Source organism: Lontra canadensis, unplaced genomic scaffold, assembly GCF_010015895.1.
Source record: "Lontra canadensis isolate GAN:19392208 unplaced genomic scaffold, GSC_riverotter_1.0 scaffold99, whole genome shotgun sequence".
Taxonomy (NCBI): Eukaryota; Metazoa; Chordata; class Mammalia; order Carnivora; family Mustelidae; genus Lontra; species Lontra canadensis.
The window spans coordinates 3665437-3682264 of record NW_022631093.1 but is presented as its reverse complement, the minus strand read 5'-3'; the positions used below and the strand labels follow the sequence as shown (position 1 = coordinate 3682264).

Genomic DNA, 16828 nt, shown 5'->3' with positions numbered 1-16828 from the left:
GGACAGTACTCCTTAGAGTCTGTGAATGTAATGCCTGGAGTAGGTTCAGCACTACCAGACCTGACCTCAGCTTCAACCAGGCAAACTTCAGTCACTTGGTGTAGGTATGTATACCTTCTTTCACATACACATTACTATATGGGGAAACACATGGGTTTAGTGCCACAGAGCCTAAGTATGACCCTTTTGCTAGGACAGCCCAGGGATACCCCCTCTTCCTCTCTCCCTACCTCTACAGTCCCCTCATTTCCGGTACAAGGTGAAGTACATGACCACTTGGCATCCAGGCTCTTCTCTACTACAGTCACCTTGGTGTGGGGGGTGTGTGTGTTTTCCCCCAGTTTTTTAGGGTTCAGGAATCCTAACTTGAAGAGGTGAGGGAACTGGTAGACCATGGTGAGTTCTAGGCCTGGTAGCCAGGGGCTCAGGCCACTGATTGGGGCACATGAGATTGGCCTGCTGAGGATCTGCTAACGCTAGTCAGCATTAGGCCATCATTAACCAAGGACCCTGGGCAATAGGCACCAGAACTACCTCCTTGAATCTGCCTGCCTTTTCTAGAACATTCTTACTCCACCTCATTCTTAGGAGACATGGGTTCCCCAATCTGTGGGTATGCTTTGGGACTGGGGGACCAAAGGAGGGCTACAGGCCCAGCAGAACATGTGCAGAGTCAGGGAAGCAGCTTGAAGCAAAGGGAGGATGGTGGTGGGGACAAACCCACCTGCACGGACCACACCAATCCGTCTGCTGGTTGAGGCCAAAGCGAGCACGGCATTTCTTAGGCGAGCCAGGGTCTGCTCACAGCCATGCCAGAGGGGCAGAGCAGGGCAGAGGGCGAGCAGGCAGGCAGCAGGGCAGAGCAGGGCCCAGAAAGAAGAGGTAACATCAGTGTCAGCCAGTCACAGATACCCCATAGGCCCCATAGGCAGAGGGCCTCTCCATGGCACAGCCAGCCCCCATGGGAGCCCCAGGACCCAGAGCCAGGTTATCAGGAAAGGTGGGCACCTAGCTAGGCAGGAGAGGCAGTGGGAAGAACAGTGGAGGGAGGGAGGGGAATCCTATCAGGTTAGCTGCTCTTGTTGCAGCATGGGAGCCATGGGAGAGGAGACCTGGGGAGGCCCTGAGGGCTGCCCACCCCACACATTTCCCTGCCCACTTTATCCAGTTTTTCTTCCTTTTTGTCAGTGCCCACTCTGTCTAACCCAAACCCTCCCGCAAGGCATTTAAGCTGTAGCTTAAACCAGGTGGACAGTTAAGTCCATATCTCAGAAAAAGGGCTGAGGATTCTACCCTGCCTCAGTCCTAGCCTTGAGCTTCCCTGTGTGGGGGCAGCATAGCTTGAGACCGTCATAGATGTGGAGTCTGAATTCAACTATCGGACTTGGGGCATGAATTCACCCACAGGAAGGAGACTTGAAGCAGTGTGTGGCTTCCTTGAGTCCTCCATACAGAGCACTCTGCACTGTCCAAATAAATGGGTCGGGTAGGAGGGCTGGTGACCAAGTAACAGCCAGGCACCAACCAGCAGGCAGTGGGACTTCTGGGCCTAGGCAGGGCTGCACCTCCACCCCCACAGCCTGCGTGCAGGTCACAGCAGAACCACAGGCTCAGTTTCTGTGGCAGAGGCTAGCTGGGAGCAGGGCTTGCAAAGGTGGGAGGGTGCAGTAGGGCAACACACCAATGTTACACTGTTACAGGGACTTCCTACAGCTGTTCCTCACATGCGGGATCAGACTTGTGAGGAGTGGGCCTTGTTTCCAGAAGGTCTAAAGGTCTGGCTGAGTGTTCTGCCCCTCCCTCTGGGCCAGAGCAGGGTGCTCATGGAATACACACTTGGAGAGCAGTCTCCACTGCTGAGAGGAGGCCTCACCTGTGTTGGATTCCTGGTGCTTTTCCCGAGACCGCCTTTTCTTCTTCCCCTGCAGGGAACAGAGGGAGGGATTCTGCTCAGATTTGGGAGGTGGTCCCTTGATAACTCCAATGAGTGAGTGGTTGGGAAACCTGCAGCCCAAATCTGGCTGTTGCTGAAATTCTTGGGTACAGATTTCCCTCCTCCCGAGGTGGCCTGGCATTTCTTGGTGGCAGTTTTTGCCAGGGTACCAAGGTGCAGAGGATGGCACAGAGGATCCTCCTCCCTTTCCCATGCTGGTCTCCTTTCTGAATGGAGGAGACAACTTACAAGGAAGGCCCCTTCCTCTCCATTTGCCTACATGGCCAAACACCAGGCAAGAGTCCTGTGGGGAGAGTACATCCCAGGGGAAAAGAGGACATGGGCCTACCTTCAGGGGCAGCTTCCCTTGCTTGGCTCTCTTCAGACTAGCCACATGAGGCCTTGGGCCCTTCACTCCACCACCTGCCCTCCTTAACTCTGCTTTAGGACAGTGGTCTGGGGCATGGCATTTTGAAGGTTCCCCTCCCCGTCCCTCACTGGCCACTCACATAATTGTCCCGCGCTGACCAGCCTGGGTACAGCTGCATGTGCAGCTGCCTCTCCTTTCGGGCCAGCTCATAATACTTGGCTTGCTCTTCCCGAGACAGTGCATGCCACTGCAGTGGGGAAGAAGGGGTAGATGGAGTGTATCAAGGCGTCAGTCAGGGGCCATCCCTACCAGCCCTCCTGCCCGTGGCCTCACCCTTCGACCCAAGATCTGGTTGATGGCAGCACTCTCCTTGAGTGTGCACTCTGCAATGACCTTGGCTCTCATCTCCTTCATGTACAGCATGAAGGCGTTGAGGGGCTTCTTGATGGTTGGCTTCTTGGCCTCCTTCTCCACCTTGGATTCTGCCTGTGTCTTCCTAAGGAGTACAAATCCAGATCACTCAGGAGCCCCCCCCAGTGTCCACCTAATGCTGCTGCCTTTTTCTAGTTTGTGTCCGGTGTGTGTGTAAGTGCATGGAAACTAGGGTTTTGTAAATGGTATCTTTTTCAGCTGCTCCAAAATGGATGATCAGAACTATGTAACTCTTCCTTACAGGAATGCTGCAGCTAAGAGAAACATGTTTAAGGACTTCTCAGCCCCTCCCCTTTGGCTCAAATCTTTGTTCCCCACCTTATCCATTCCCTCCTGCTTCTAAGGAGTGTACGACTCTTGCTATTGGGGTTGTGAGTTCACGCCCCACACTGGGTGAAGAGATTACGTAAATAAATAAACTTAAAAAAACAAAACTTTGGTCTTTCAGTGGTGAGAACCACAAGATGGCTTGACCAGAGGCTGCCCCTGACAGCCCCTAGAGCTTCTAGGCAGCAGGTGTAGAATCTGGTGGGAAGAATGTGTCTCTGGCTGATGAATGGATGGGCTCCTGAGTCTGCTCACTTGTTCCCCTCCCTCCACACTGGGCACCTTCTCACTCACAGGCTGCGGTCATACGGCTGCAGTTCCTGCTTCCCTGAGGGAGGTACGATGGCCGGGTGGGGGATGGCTGCAGGGTGACCAGGTACACCAGAGCCCAGCATCAGGGATGGGTGGGTGAACCTAAAGGCAGAAGGAGAGTTAACACCGAGGCAGGAACGTATGGGCCAGACCTTGGATGTCTGGAGGCCCCTGTACAGTACACGAAGATGGGGGCACACCCCAGCCCCACTGTCTTGCACACGGTACACAGATACATACAAACACCTGCTCCCAACAGATCACACAGACACACTGCACAAATCTGCATGCATGTCATTCAGGGGGCTATGAAGTCAATCCTGAATAGCTTTGGAATCCGTCCCCTTACCTTACACTGTCACCAGTTCAGCCTCCTGAGCCTGTGACTGCCGTGGGAGTCCCCTTCCTCTCCTGCTTGAACCCTCCAGGCCTCTCTCCACACAACACTCAGAGGGACTTTTAAAAACACCTGAGTGCTCTTGGCCACTCCTGCTGAAATTCCCCGATAGCCCACAGAATAAAACCCAGGATCCTCCACAGGACCTGCCCCACTCTGCATGAACACCCCCGCTGACAAAATCTCCATCTTTTCCCCACTTTTTTTTTTTTTTTAAAGATTTATTTATTTGACAGAGAGACATCACAAGTAGGCAGAGAGGCAGGCAGAGACAGAGGGAAGCGGGCTCCCTGCTGAGCAGAGAGTCCGAAGCGGGACTCGATCCCAGGACCCTGGGATCATGACCTGAGCCGAAGGCAGAGGCTTAACCCACTGAACCACCCAGGTGCCCATTTTCCCCACTTCTTCATCACTTTACAGCCCTCGCCATCCCCAACCAGTGCTGTTCCCCTTGGCCACTTTACTCAGGACATGTGACTCTTGAGGAAGCTCTCCCTGTCCATGCCCCTGCCCTGGCTGGGTTCTGATTAGGATTATCCCATCACCCAGAAAGCCCATTTGACAATTAGTGCTCTGTCCATACCTCCCACCCTGGGCTGTGAACTCCAGTAGGGCTGGACATGTCTGTTGAGTTACTTGTTCTGTCCCTGGCTTGGGTCGGTCACTGAAGGAGTGTGAGTGCATTGAAGGGACTCATACATATACACACACCTGTCACTTTGATTTTCTGCTCTTCTGTGGAAACCACAGTGCCCTTGCTCCTTTCTCTGAGCAGGGAGCCCCTAAGGGTCCAAGGTTGGAGACACATGGAAAAGGTGGTGCCTCAGCTTGGGCAGAGCTCACGGAATGCCCAGGAGAGTGTGCCTGACCCGCCCTCCAGCAAGGAGGCACAGGAGAGGTGAGGGCACACACACCTGCACTTGGGCGGACTCAGGCACGCACAGAGGCAGGAGCACAAACACACGTGTGCAGGCACTGTCCCCGGCTGCTCGAGGGCACTTGGCTGCACGGTATGGCCTGGGCTTAAGCCTCTCGCTCTCCCACTGGCTTCATTTTCAGGCACAGAGCAGCAGGGGCTGCAGAATGACAGACGGACGGATGGACAGACAACTAGCACAGGGCAAGCACTGGCCTGGGCATGGCCTCGTGTGGGCACTGAAGCCTGGGCAACAGGAAGCAGGAGCCTGGCTGCAGGGTGTGGGACTCACCTGGGGTAGGGGGCGCCAGGGGCTGCAGTGGGGGCGGGGAAGTGCTGTCTATATCCGCAGGAAGGGGACAAGGGGTAGAGAGGAGGGCTGGGCCTGTGGTTGGGAGAGACAGCTGTTAGCAGTCTGGCTACTGGCCAGATGTGGGGACAGACTTCCCCACAGTGCTTGGGTCTGACCCGTGGTGGGCAGGGAATCGGTCTCTGCTAGGACTCTTCCAGTGTATGTACTGGGCATCTGCCACCAGAGGGCAACCTGTGCTGCTCCTGTTTTCCTCTACACACTTGCACTGGCGCCTAAGGGGCAGAAATGACAGCTTTCTCCCAGGATCCAGCTCAGGCGCCGCGCCCCCACCCCTCCCCCCAGCTCACCTCTAGCCTTATTTCCTGGTCAATACAGGGCTGACATCTACCTTAGGGCTTCTGCATCCACTGTTAAAATGACTGGATTATTTTGTCCCCCTTTGGATTCCTGGTCTCCCTTCAGGCCTTGCTTGGCTATGTGACCTTCTCTTCTGAAAGTCCTTGAAATGCTGAGCTGGATGAGGCACCCCTCTGGGCTCTTACAGCCCCCAGCGAAAGCACTGCTAACACTGCCCTATAATTGTTGGGGGTCTGGCCTGGGTAGCGTACTAGGGTGATCAGGTGCTGAGAGGGCAGGGGCCTGAGGTCGGCCAACCCTGCCTGGCCAACTTCAATCCTGGGGTATTCATAGGTGAAGTCCTGATTGGTATTCAGAGTTGGAGCACTGTCCGAGGAGAATCTGGAAACGGAGTGAGAGCTGAACATGGGTAAAGAGCACATGGAAGAGGGCAGGCAGGCAGGTGTCAGGTTGGGCCTCCGGCCTTCCCTTCCTTCCTGGGAAACCATGCTTTCCTGCTGTTGGGTGACTGCCCCAGCCCAGAGAGGCTGCAGACCTGTCCGCTTCACACTGTGGTTCATGAGCAAAGGGCCAACCAGCCTGCTGAGACTCAGCTCCAGCTGAAGACGGGCCCTTTGGCCTGCTGACTTAAGGTTCAGGCTGGCTTTTGCTGGCCCAGCCTTTACAGACTCTAAGGCTCTCTAAGCCCCTGGCCAGGGGCTTGGGCTCAAGCAGGCACCAGAGGAGACACAGAGAACTCTGCTCTTCAGGGAGCTCAGCCAAGGACCAGTTGGCAGGAAGTACTGAGGTAAGTAGAATTGTATCCCTTTGCCCACCACATGGCTGAAAGGTAAAAGCCTGTCTCATGGCCATTCGTACTGTCATTGTCCCCTCCCTGCCCAGGCAGGTCTCCCTTTTCTTCCTTACCTATTCTTACAACCCTGGGCAGCTCAGTGTCCCCCACCCCACACTACTCAAGGCAGAGTTCAAGTGTGGCATGACCAAGACCAGAAGTCAAGGGGAGTGCACTGGGCCATCTGGAAAATGGACAGAACTTCTGGCCAGCCCCTGGTACCGACACAGAGCTGGCAGCAGAGTGCTGGTAGAACAGGATGGAGGGAGGTGGTAAATGACAGGGCAAGTATGGGTCTCACCGGCGCAAAGTGCCCTCTTCCCACCGGGCCCACACTCACCAGCTCACAGTGTGGGGGAGTTGTCCCATGCTGCCTGAGGTCAAAGAGTAGAAGCCAGAGAGGTCGGAGGTCTGCAGAGGCCTGTGAACTCCTACAGTGGAGAGGGGCCGCGTGAGTGATCTAGCCTGACCTGGAAGCTACTTCTGCTAGTTACTGCATCCTAGAGCCACCGGTGGGGCCTCTAAGATTTGCTACAGGACCAGACATACTGGTTTGTTCAGGACTATGCCAGTATGATGACAGTGTTCCGTTTACAGGGCAGAGAGACTGGTGACTACCCTTAAGGACACTGGCTGACCAGGGGAAGAGGTGGAGTCTTCAGGAGTGGGAAGGCCAGGCCTCACCGTGCCCCGGTCCACTGCTGGTCTTCACCTGGGGCCTCTCCACTGGGGACTCTGGTCTGGCTTTGTGTGCAGAAGGCAGGCCCCCTGGCCTGGGCAGCCTGGGATCCACCCGCCCCCTCTGCCTCCCCAGGGTTGAGTCAGCACGTTTCCCACAGCCGACAATGGCTGATTTCAGAATGACTTTCCCTGAGGCTGAGGTGAATCAGCCATCACAACCACCACTTTCCATTTTCTCACTGGGGGAGGGAAGGATTCAAGTTTTACTGTCCTGAGCTTTACACAAATGCCTGCTCCCACATCCTGGCATTGGGAGGCCACTCGGGATTAGGCTCCTACCTGAAGTCTTCCAAGTTTGACCTGGCACCACCTGCCCTCAGGCTCCCCATTCATCTTTCTCATGTTTTCTTTGGGCTTTGAGTTTGTCCAGTCCCAGGTCGTCCAGTTGTAAACAGGGCCTAGCCCCTGGACTCAGAAGCTGAGGACTTGGCCCCAGGCTCAGGGGCTGTCAGGTCCCTCCCCTTCCCAGATCCGTACCTTGTTTCTGGCTGATGTCGCCTGGTGCAGGTGTAGGGTGTGGGCTGCTGAAATGTTCATAGAGAGGAGAGAGTTGTGGGACGCTGTGGGCTGGCTGACTGGCTTTGTTGTGCTGAAAAATGAGGGGGGGGCGCGATGTGAATGTGGGGAGACCCAAAGGACGAAGGCCCAGGGCTGGGGGCGTACATATAGACAGAGCCTCTTTTAGCTGTGCGGGTAGCCCAAATGTCAAAGGAAAGTGAGGGTTAAAACCACAGGCCTCGAGGAGGGGGCACCACTCAAGCCGTGCAATGTCCAGTGGCCCTGCCTATGGCCCCCAGACTTTGCTCAAGCAGCCCTCCCACCTAGAGAGCCTCTTGGTTTCTGCACGCTCAGTTCCAGGAGGCACATCTCCCTTCTCCAGGAAATTCTTTCTCCCTCTGGGTCTGAGGCAGTCCTCCCCCATCCCCCAGCCACTCCTTCCTCCCCCGGTTTCTCTGAGGCCCTGTGGCTTGTCTGGGGGCTGCTCATGGCCTCCAGCCTGACATCAGGTAGTGGTCTCAAGACCTGGCTTACCCCAGGACAGCCAGGAGTTTTCTTTCTTCCTCCTCCAGCCCCCAGACTCAGGGTTTTGAGTCTGACCCACTATTCCACCTCAGGCTTAACAGGATTTGTGCGCACAAGAAAGGCTCCCATCAACCCTTTAACTCGGAGCAGGTGGGCTAGGTAGAGCCAAGGCTCCCTCCAGGGCCAGCCCACCCAGCCCCCACACTTCCTGTTTCCTCAGCAACACAGGACTCTTACTTTTCACACTAGTCACATGGATCTGTCATGAGATGACTCACACTGGGAAGGGGGCTCCCCACGCGAACCCAGCCACAGGGAGGTGCTGCTTGGGGCCAAGGCACAGCTCTGCATCTCCCCAGCGCACACCTGCACAAGCCAGAATCCTGGAAACATCTTCTACCACTGAGGCTCAGCTTCCACTTGGAAAGTTCACCTGTGGGGATTCTGCTGGCTAGGAGCACAAATAAGTGACTTTTGACTCATGGCACAGAAGAAACACGGGGACATCTTGGAGCAGGAGAGTAGTGAGAGGTTGTGGCCTGGGGTCCTTCCCGCCCTGTGGGTGCGATTTCCCACTGGGTGAATTCAGCCAGACTCGCCAACACTTCTGGGCTTCAGTTTCCTCTCTTGTGCAATGGATGTTCATGGTCCCTTCATCACCAGGTCTGGGGAAGCTTAGGGGAGCTCATGGAGAGGAGGCCTGGCACAGGTCCCCCCTGCCCCCCAGATTAGCTGTTTGGCGTCCAGGGTGAAGCGAGAGGGGAGGCCAGGTATGAGCTGCACCCTAGCCAAGATGTGAGGCTTCCAGGTAGACACAAGCTCGCACACCCACCGGCAGCAGCCCTGGCTGCCCTCTCCTCCACACTCCTGCCTCCAGGGGAGCTTGAAGCTGGGCTCCCAGCTCGGGGCTCGGGGAAGGTGCTGACACTGCCACCTCTTTGGTCCCCTGCTCGTTCATCTGCCCACAGGGAAAAGCCTCATCAGCTTCTGTCCTCAGGCACATGGGTTGATGTCCCAGTAGCGGTGGCACCACAGCCCCAAGGGAGCACCTCTAACTAGAGCCCTCTCTTGGCTTCCTGGGGCAGATCCGGGAGGGTTCTCCACTGTGAACCTGAGGAGGAGTTGGCTGGCCTGTTCAGATCTGCTTCTAATGTGTGTGGCCGGCATCAGTTTCCTTGGCAAAAGGAGAGGATCACAGGGTTGTTGTGAGGGTAAAGCCACATAGTACCCAAGAGCTCAATTCCTCAGGTGCTGTGTCATGTGGAAGGAACATGCAGGAAGCCCCTCACATGTACAAAGGAAATGTTCCTCACTGTCCTTCCCTGGCCCTGTGGTGCTGACCTCTCATGGGCCAGTTTTGGTCTGAATTTGCCAGAGGGGATTTGCCTATGGATGGAAGACCCATCTGACAGCCCACCAGCAACCTCAGCCCTGGAGGCCGAGGACTGGGCCGTGGTGTCTCCAGGCCTTGGGTGCGGTGACTTTCCCCTTGCTATTCTAAGGCAAGGCTTTCTGAGCAAGCTGGGAGGCTCATGCCACACTCGGGCTTTCTTTATCTGCAGCACTGACCCCAGACACAACTGGGACAGAGCGCGCATGTAGGAATGAAGCAGAGAATGTAGGCTCCTCAGGCTTGCTGGCAAGGGCTGGCAAGAGAGAGGAAGTGGGCTGGGGCAGCTATGGGCTGTAAGGACACCTGTGGAATCCTTCCTGTACGGAGTGCCCGCCACATGCCAGGCATAGTGCCAAGCTCTCCACAGGCCCAACCGCATTCCCACCAGGGGACCGATGGGCTGCCATTTCTCCCGGCTCTAAGTCCTCCCTCAGCCACCAGCTTAGGTCTTGCTCCCCTTTGCTGCAAAACGCAGCAGAAGCCCTCCCCATCCTCGGCTCCTATTCTTAATTCTCAGGCTCCCTTTCAGCCTAGCCATCCCTTGGCACCGTCACTTCACCAGACAGCTCCTGTCAAGGTCCCCAGCATCTCCCACACTGCTGAACTCAGTGCTCAGTCTTCCTTTTACTTGACGTCTCAGCAGAACTGAACACAACTCATTTCTCCCTCCTCCTTGAAAGTTTCTTCGCTTGGCCTCCAGAATGCCACACTCATCTGATTTGCCTCCACGCTCATAGGCTGCTTCTCTGTCGGCCTACTTTTTGGCTACTCCTCTTCCTGACCTAACCCAAGATGGGCCCTTGGCTTTCCATTTCCCCCTCATTCCCAGAGTGCTCTCATCCAGGGTCACAGCTTTCCATGTCTTCATCTGATGACTGACATTCCGATCTCAGCCCCTGCTTCCTCTAGGAAACTCCACTCCCCAAATGCCTACTCACCACATCTACCTGGAAATCTGAAATGCTGCCCAAACTCAGTATGTCCAAAGCAGAGCCCCTGGTTTTCTGCCCAAAATGCTGTTCTCCCTCGTCATCATTTAATGGCAACTCCCTTCTTCCAGTTGCTCAGATACCTTGGAGTATATCCTTGACTCTCTCACATCCCATCTCCAATCTGTCAGGTCATACGACTGGCTCTACTTCAAAATAATCTAGAATCTGCTTCTTCCTTCTCCCTGTCCCCAGCTCAGTCCAAGCCACAGTCACTTCTCACCCGGATGACTCCAGTGGCCGCCTGTCCCTCCATCAATCCTCCATCCAGCAACCATGTAAATCAGATCACAGCACTCCTGTGCCTAGAGCTGCCAATGCACTTAGAAAACCTACAAAGCACTATAGGTGCCCACTCCCTCCCTCTCTTCCCTGCTCACGCCCAGCACTTCCCATGGGCGCTTCAGCCTCCAGCCTCCTCCTCTCGTTGGTCTAGTGCTCACTTTAGGGTGTGCCACAAGGTAAAGTGGGCTAGGGAGCCTAGCTCGAAGGCTCTCTGATGTTTATATTAACCTTCTCATTACAGGATCCTGGGGCCAGTTTGCCCCTTGAATAACGACAATCAGAAAATCAGTCTCGATTACCTCACTGATCACAGATGCAAAAATTCTGCCTTCAAATTTGGGGGAGCAGTGGCTGAGGGAGGGCCTGGGAAGCTTCCTGGAAGTCTCTGGGGCTTTTTTTATCCTGATAGGTCCCCAAGACAGTGGTAGCCAGACATCATCAGCCCTGACCAGGCCTTATGACAGACAGGGCCACAGCTTCAGGGCCCAGTCTCTTAAGAACCTGGGATTCTGGTGGAAGGCATTCCACCATTCACCACTGAAGGGCACAAACGCCTGGAACCCTGGCCCAGTAGGTGGAATGAACACCCTCCACAGGTCCCTCTGGCCTGGGGGCTTTTGAATGTAAGCTCCCACTTCAGAGAAGGCCTTGCCATCTAGGCCCAGACTCTGGCTCTTGGGCCCCCCAGAACTATAAGTTTGGCTGGTGGAGTGGGACCCATGGAAGGAAGTCTTAGAACCAGAGTCTGGGGTCCAAGGTGCCAGCTTCAGGAGAACAGTCTCAGAGTCCCACTCTCCCAGGAAGGGGGTAGGGTGGGTTTGCTCCAAGGGACGAAGAGGGTGGCCCCACCCCCATCTCTGGGGAGGGCTAGCTTTGGCCAGGAAACCACAGAGAGGTGTCTCACCTCTTGGAGGACCAGAGCTGACTGTCCTAGGCCAGGCTGGCTAAGGCCCAACGTGCAGCACAGCCAGGCCTAGGAAACCCCCAAATCCAGCTCAGCCTACAGCCTGTGGCCTGGGATGCATGTGTGGAACAGATATTGAGTGGGGGTTGGGAGGTAGGAGGCATTGCCTGATGGTCAGAGGGCTCATCCTGTCCACCACCCTTCACTGGGAACTGGGGAAAGCCTCTAATTAAACAGGAGTCTGCAGCCAAACCACAGGGGGGCAGGGGTGGGGCAAAGAGCCTGCCATCCACTGGAGGCCGTGGGGTGGTCAGGGCTCTAGAGCAGGGCACTGAGGGCCTGGCCAGTCCTTCCCACGTTGATGCAGGCTGCCCCTCCGCCTCACTCCCCAGCCCCCTCATGTCTGAGCTGGTAGCCAGGAGGAACCATCTGGCGTAGGGCCCAGTGCCCCAAGCCCCCCTCAGCCCGTGGAACGTCCCGCTCCATGGCCTCAGCACAAGGCTGTCCCAGGTCCAGGCCGCCCAGACAAGGTGGGGTTGCCTGGGGCCTGGGATGTGTATGGGGAGCCCTATGACTGAAGCTGCCCCCTCTCCTCCCTCTGATACTGACTGCCCAACCTCCACAAGAAGGGGGCAGGCCTGGGCGGACTCTCCCCACCAGATCCTGAGTGTATGGGAGGGCACAAGCTCACCTCCCTCACCTGCGGGCAGAATGCCAAGCACGGAGCGGCCCCCTCAGTATTGCCCTTCACAGCGTGGTACAATGCCAACACAAAAGACTCAGCAGCCCGGACTCCCTGTTCAGGACTTTGCCTCTGCCAGCACACCCCCACCGCATACTCTCTCACATGCACACACACACGCACGATAAGTCCAGGACTCAGAGACCCTGGGGCTGGGAGGCCGGGTCTGCCACAGCCTGAGCAGAAGCCATCCTTCCTGCTGGCGCGTGGCTTTTCCTGCTCGGCACTCTTCTGACTCAAAATCCAGTGTCCCAAGGGTGGTCGTCATCTCTGGGACACGTTCATTAGCCCATGGCTGGAAACTCCTCACTGTGCTGCCTCAGCATTGCTCCTCTTGTTGAGGAGCCTGGAGCTGGGAGGGGGATCCAAAGGCAGGGTGGGACAGGAGGTGGTGGAAATAAGGGACCCCGGGGCAGGTCTCCTCTGCTCTGAGGTTGAGCTGGGGCCTGGCTGGGCTGCCCTCCCTCACCCCCTCGCCCCCCTACTTCCTGCAGGCTCAGGTGAAAAATAAACACAGTCGGCATTTTCCCTGCAGACCGCAGCGGTCTGCTCACAGGCCGCATGCACCCTGAGAGCCCTTGCCACCGCCAGCAGAGAAAACTCCCTCGCCTCTGACGGTTGACTCTGAAAACCCCCAAATGCTTGAGCCCCACAACACTTTCCCAGCGAAGAAAGTTGCCGCTTCCTCTGGCCTCACGCATGGGGGTGGGGAGTGCGTGAGGCCTGACCAGGCCTCCCAAGCAGGCCTCCCGAGCTGGCCTCCCTGTGGCAGGGACTGTGCCAGGACACATGCCCCCCACCCCCTACCCACAGATTCTCCATTGATCACTACCAGCAAACACGGTCAGTCAGCTCATATCACTGAGCACCTGGGTGCCAGGCCAAACAGATGTTTCGGGCTGAGGGTAAAGCATTTCCTAATGGTAAGTGGGCAGCTACCATGTGGCAGGCAGAGTTCTGAGAGCCCTCCAGAGTGTAACTCCTAACAGGCTCAACAACGGACATAAATATTCTCTCCACCTGACAGAAGAAGAAACTGAGGCACACTGAGGCTGTACAGCTTGCCTGAGATCCCACAGTAAGTGGCAGAGCTGTGGTGCTGCACACCGTACAACAGAGGCCTACGGTTCTCAGGGACGGACCCAGGGGCGCAGGGCCGGGGGTGCCAGCCCACTCGGCTCCCTTCTCCTGGTTGCTTGCTCAGTTATCTGAGCCACTGCTTCCCTGACTCTCAAAATGCACCGGCAGGTTCTAGGGCCCCTGGAATTACAGTTCAGGCCACACCACCTGCCTGCCTGCCTACCTGCCAGGGCTGCTGGCACCATGAGCCCCCTGATGGCGGGAGCTGGACCCGCCAAGGCCTCACGGCACGGTACCGCCACTCATCCTGGCACGGCCACGCAGGCCTGCCCCTCTCCTGCCCAGGTACCTCGCTCTTCCCTGCCTCGGTGCCTTGGCCCACCTCCTCCCTGTCCCCTCGTAATTCTCCATGCTTCCTCCTGCTCTCTCCATGCGTTGCCGCGCATTCTGACCTCAGTCTAAGGGTCCCTTCCTTGGAAAGGACTGTGACCTGGCTGGGGTCCCCCAAGGTAGCAGGCAGAACTGGCTTGTTAGTCATCTCCGCTTGTCTGGGTTCTGGACTTGGCCCATCCACTAAGACTTGCTGAACAAAAGGCCTCCAGAATCCCTGGTGCCCCAGAACCTCTGCCCACCCCACCCCCCTCATCCGCATGGAGCACACTTCAGCCCCCTTCTTCCCTATGCTCCCAGTGCTGGAGCTAGAGAGACACCTGTGGGGATGAACCCACGGGAGTGGCAGATCCACACCTCGAGCCTCGTGTTCCCTCCAGGGCAGAGGCTGACTAGACAGAGAGGTGGACTACTGGTCCAGTTACTGTTCTCTCCTGGTAGGTGCACAGAGGGGACCGTGCATACTGGAGATGTCACAGGTGACAAGCTATTCGAGACACCAGGCATGTGAGGCTCTGAGCTTGAGAAGACTGCCCGTTAGCCATGCAGCCCAGTCCTCTATCAGGTCCGTACTGGGGGCCCTTGATGGGCTCTCGGGGTCTTCGGTGATGCCAGATGGCCACACTGTCTCCCCCGCCGCACACCCCCCATGCTCCAGGCACAGGGGCTGCTCATCCGTCTGCCTCAAGAACTCTTCCCTGACTTGGCCTGGCCAATTCCCACCCATCTCACAGGTCTCATCACAAATGAGGTTTCCCCAGGAAGCCCTTCCTCCCCTCCCCGTGTGAGCAGGGGTTCCCTGCTGTGGCTCCCGACCACAGCATCGACCCTACTGTGCTGAGGCGACTGTTTACTCGTCTAGCTCCACTGCTTCCCAAGATCGGAGCTAGTACCCTGCACTGTTTCTGTTACCTCAGTTAAAGCTGGGTCCTCAAGGCTGCGGGGGGTTCTCTAGCGGGGCTGGGGGGGGGTGTCCCAGCACGAGCCAGTGTTTGGGGAGGATGTGGCAGCACTGGACAGCACCCAGGCTTGAGCTGGGCACAAGATTGTAGCAGTACTCGGGAGGCTGGGAAGAGCTGAGGCCACTGCTTGGAGTCAGGGACCTTCTGTCTGACATCTGACACCCCATGCTGCCTCCTACCCCCGCCCCCAATCTCTTCCTGCCTGCAATATTTTGGCAGTCAGAATACCCGGAAAGTCTAAACCAAGGCTGCTGCTAGTTCATATGGAGCCTTTGTGCTAATTAGAAAAAGTACATCTTCCTGTCGACAGACACCTGGGCCCACACGAGGGCATATGGCTCGGGGTGCATGAGTATAGGCTGGGCCTCAGCTCCTTGGCCTGTTCCCCTGCAAAGCCCCCCACACTGGCCATGCTCAGAAGTCCCCTCCACTTCTCACTTCTCTTTTCTGCCTTGCCAAGAGCCAGGCTCCATCCAGGGCTTGGCCCCAAGCATCCACTGTGGCCTTGGTCAGTTCCTGTTGGCTCCTCTCCCACCTCTAGGGCCCACCAGGGAGTCCCACAGCCCCCCAGACCCGTGTCTGCAGCTGGCACCCACTGTCCAGCACCAGTGGTTGCCATGGAATCCAGCCAACTGCAGAGTGGGAAGCTCCCCCAAGGCCTGGGGCACTGAGGGTCAGTTTCCAAGAAGAAAGCAAGCCATCCAGGCCTTCCAAACGGGACTTGCCCACATATCAATGGGGCCTTGATGTGTGTGGGTCCCGGCAGACCCTACCTCCACAGGCAGACCCTAGCAGGGCCCGTGCCATTTCATCCCCAACCCCCACTCAGGGCCCTGCTGCCCAGGACATGGTGCTCTCCAGAGGACAGCCCGAAAGCTCCCCGCCCACAGCGTGCCGGACGCCTTGTGCCAGACACCCACCACAGAGCATGGAGCTGTGGCCTTGTGGCTGGCCGAGCTGGAGGACTGGGGGATGGCTGGACCACACCCTTCGGGACCGGGAGGCTTCGGTCCCACCTGCCAGCAGAGTACCGTTGCCATGATTGCACAGAGCCCTGCCAGGTGTGTGTGGCCAGTCTACCAGCTGCCTGGTCTCAACATCAGATAACGGGGCCCTGCCACAGCAGAGGTGAGGACCAGAGTCCCTGCATGAGGCCTTGGCAAACCACAGGCCTGCTCTAGACCCAGCCTGGCCCCGAGGCTCCCTCTGAGCTAGGTGAACCTCGCTGAGCTGAGTGGCCTGGCCCACAGCCTCCCGTGGTTTCTGTGCATTCGTTTACTTGTGTTTTCCTTCCTCCTCTTTGAGGTGAACGCCCCTTAGGACAGGATGTTTTTAGAGGAAAGTAGACGCTTCCGGGAGCTGCTGCAGCCGAGCTGCTAGTTGATGCTACTGCCCCACGGTGTGGGGACTGTGCAGCTGCCCTGCCCTCCCCGCCCTCCCCGCCCAGGCAGTCCCCCTGCCAGCGCCTCTCCCGAGCCTGGCTGCTCAGGAGCCTGCCATGGGCTGAGCAGGCCAGCAGCACCTTGGAGCTCAGCCTGCCTGTGGCCGGAGGGAAAGCAAGGCTCTGCAGTGAGGGACCTGGGGAAGTCCAGAGATTTTGCTCCCCTAGGATTAAAGCCAACAGGCTCTGTAGGAAAGGCAGGAAGAAAAGAGCAGAGACACAGAGTTAGAGACACAGAGTTAGAGACAAGCCCCCAGCAGAAACAGCCAACACCCAGCAGAGCTCCACCGCCAACCAGCATCTGACTGGTCGTCCCTCGGCACTTTACTGCATGGGCAGACTTTGCAGACAGGGAACGCGAAGCCCAGAGAGGCTCAACAACTTGCCCAGTCTCATGGCACGTAGAGACGCATGTGGATTGGAATCCAGCCCCATGGGGTTCCAGGCCAGAGATCGTCATCACTCAGGGGCAGACCTCACAGACTGGCTGGGAGCAGGGCCAGCTTGGAGACCACACATGTGAAACCCGGGGCTCCCAGATTCCCCTTCCCTCACTCTGAGTCTCCCCACTCAGACCTCCAGCCCACCAGGGACCCAGGATCCCTGACGCTACTGGTTAACACCCTGCTGAGAACCTTTCTTGTGTCACTCGCTGACGAGGAGGGTGCCTCTGACCTTCAACTAGCCTG

At 57.1% G+C, this 16828-nt stretch overlaps 1 protein-coding gene across 9 annotated transcripts in view; it reads right to left on the bottom strand.

Moving 5' to 3' along the window:
• TCF7 (transcription factor 7) overlaps positions 1-16828 on the bottom strand; it is a 32548-nt gene that overhangs the window by 2215 nt on the left and 13505 nt on the right. For 2 of the 9 annotated variants that reach the window (XM_032837752.1, XM_032837749.1), the window contains exons 4-10: positions 7408-7519; positions 6530-6620; positions 4980-5072; positions 3357-3476; positions 2637-2799; positions 2443-2550; positions 1874-1922 (exon numbers count right to left, since the gene is read on the bottom strand). In XM_032837752.1, the coding sequence (XP_032693643.1) occupies positions 1874-1922; positions 2443-2550; positions 2637-2799; positions 3357-3476; positions 4980-5072; positions 6530-6620; positions 7408-7519 (736 nt within the window). Of the gene's footprint in view, positions 1-186; positions 798-1873; positions 1923-2442; positions 2551-2636; positions 2800-3356; positions 3477-4979; positions 5073-6529; positions 6621-7407; positions 7520-8319; positions 8673-16828 lie in introns of those variants that run through there. The other 7 variants (XM_032837754.1, XM_032837753.1, XM_032837750.1 and 4 more) reach the window with 6 other exon arrangements.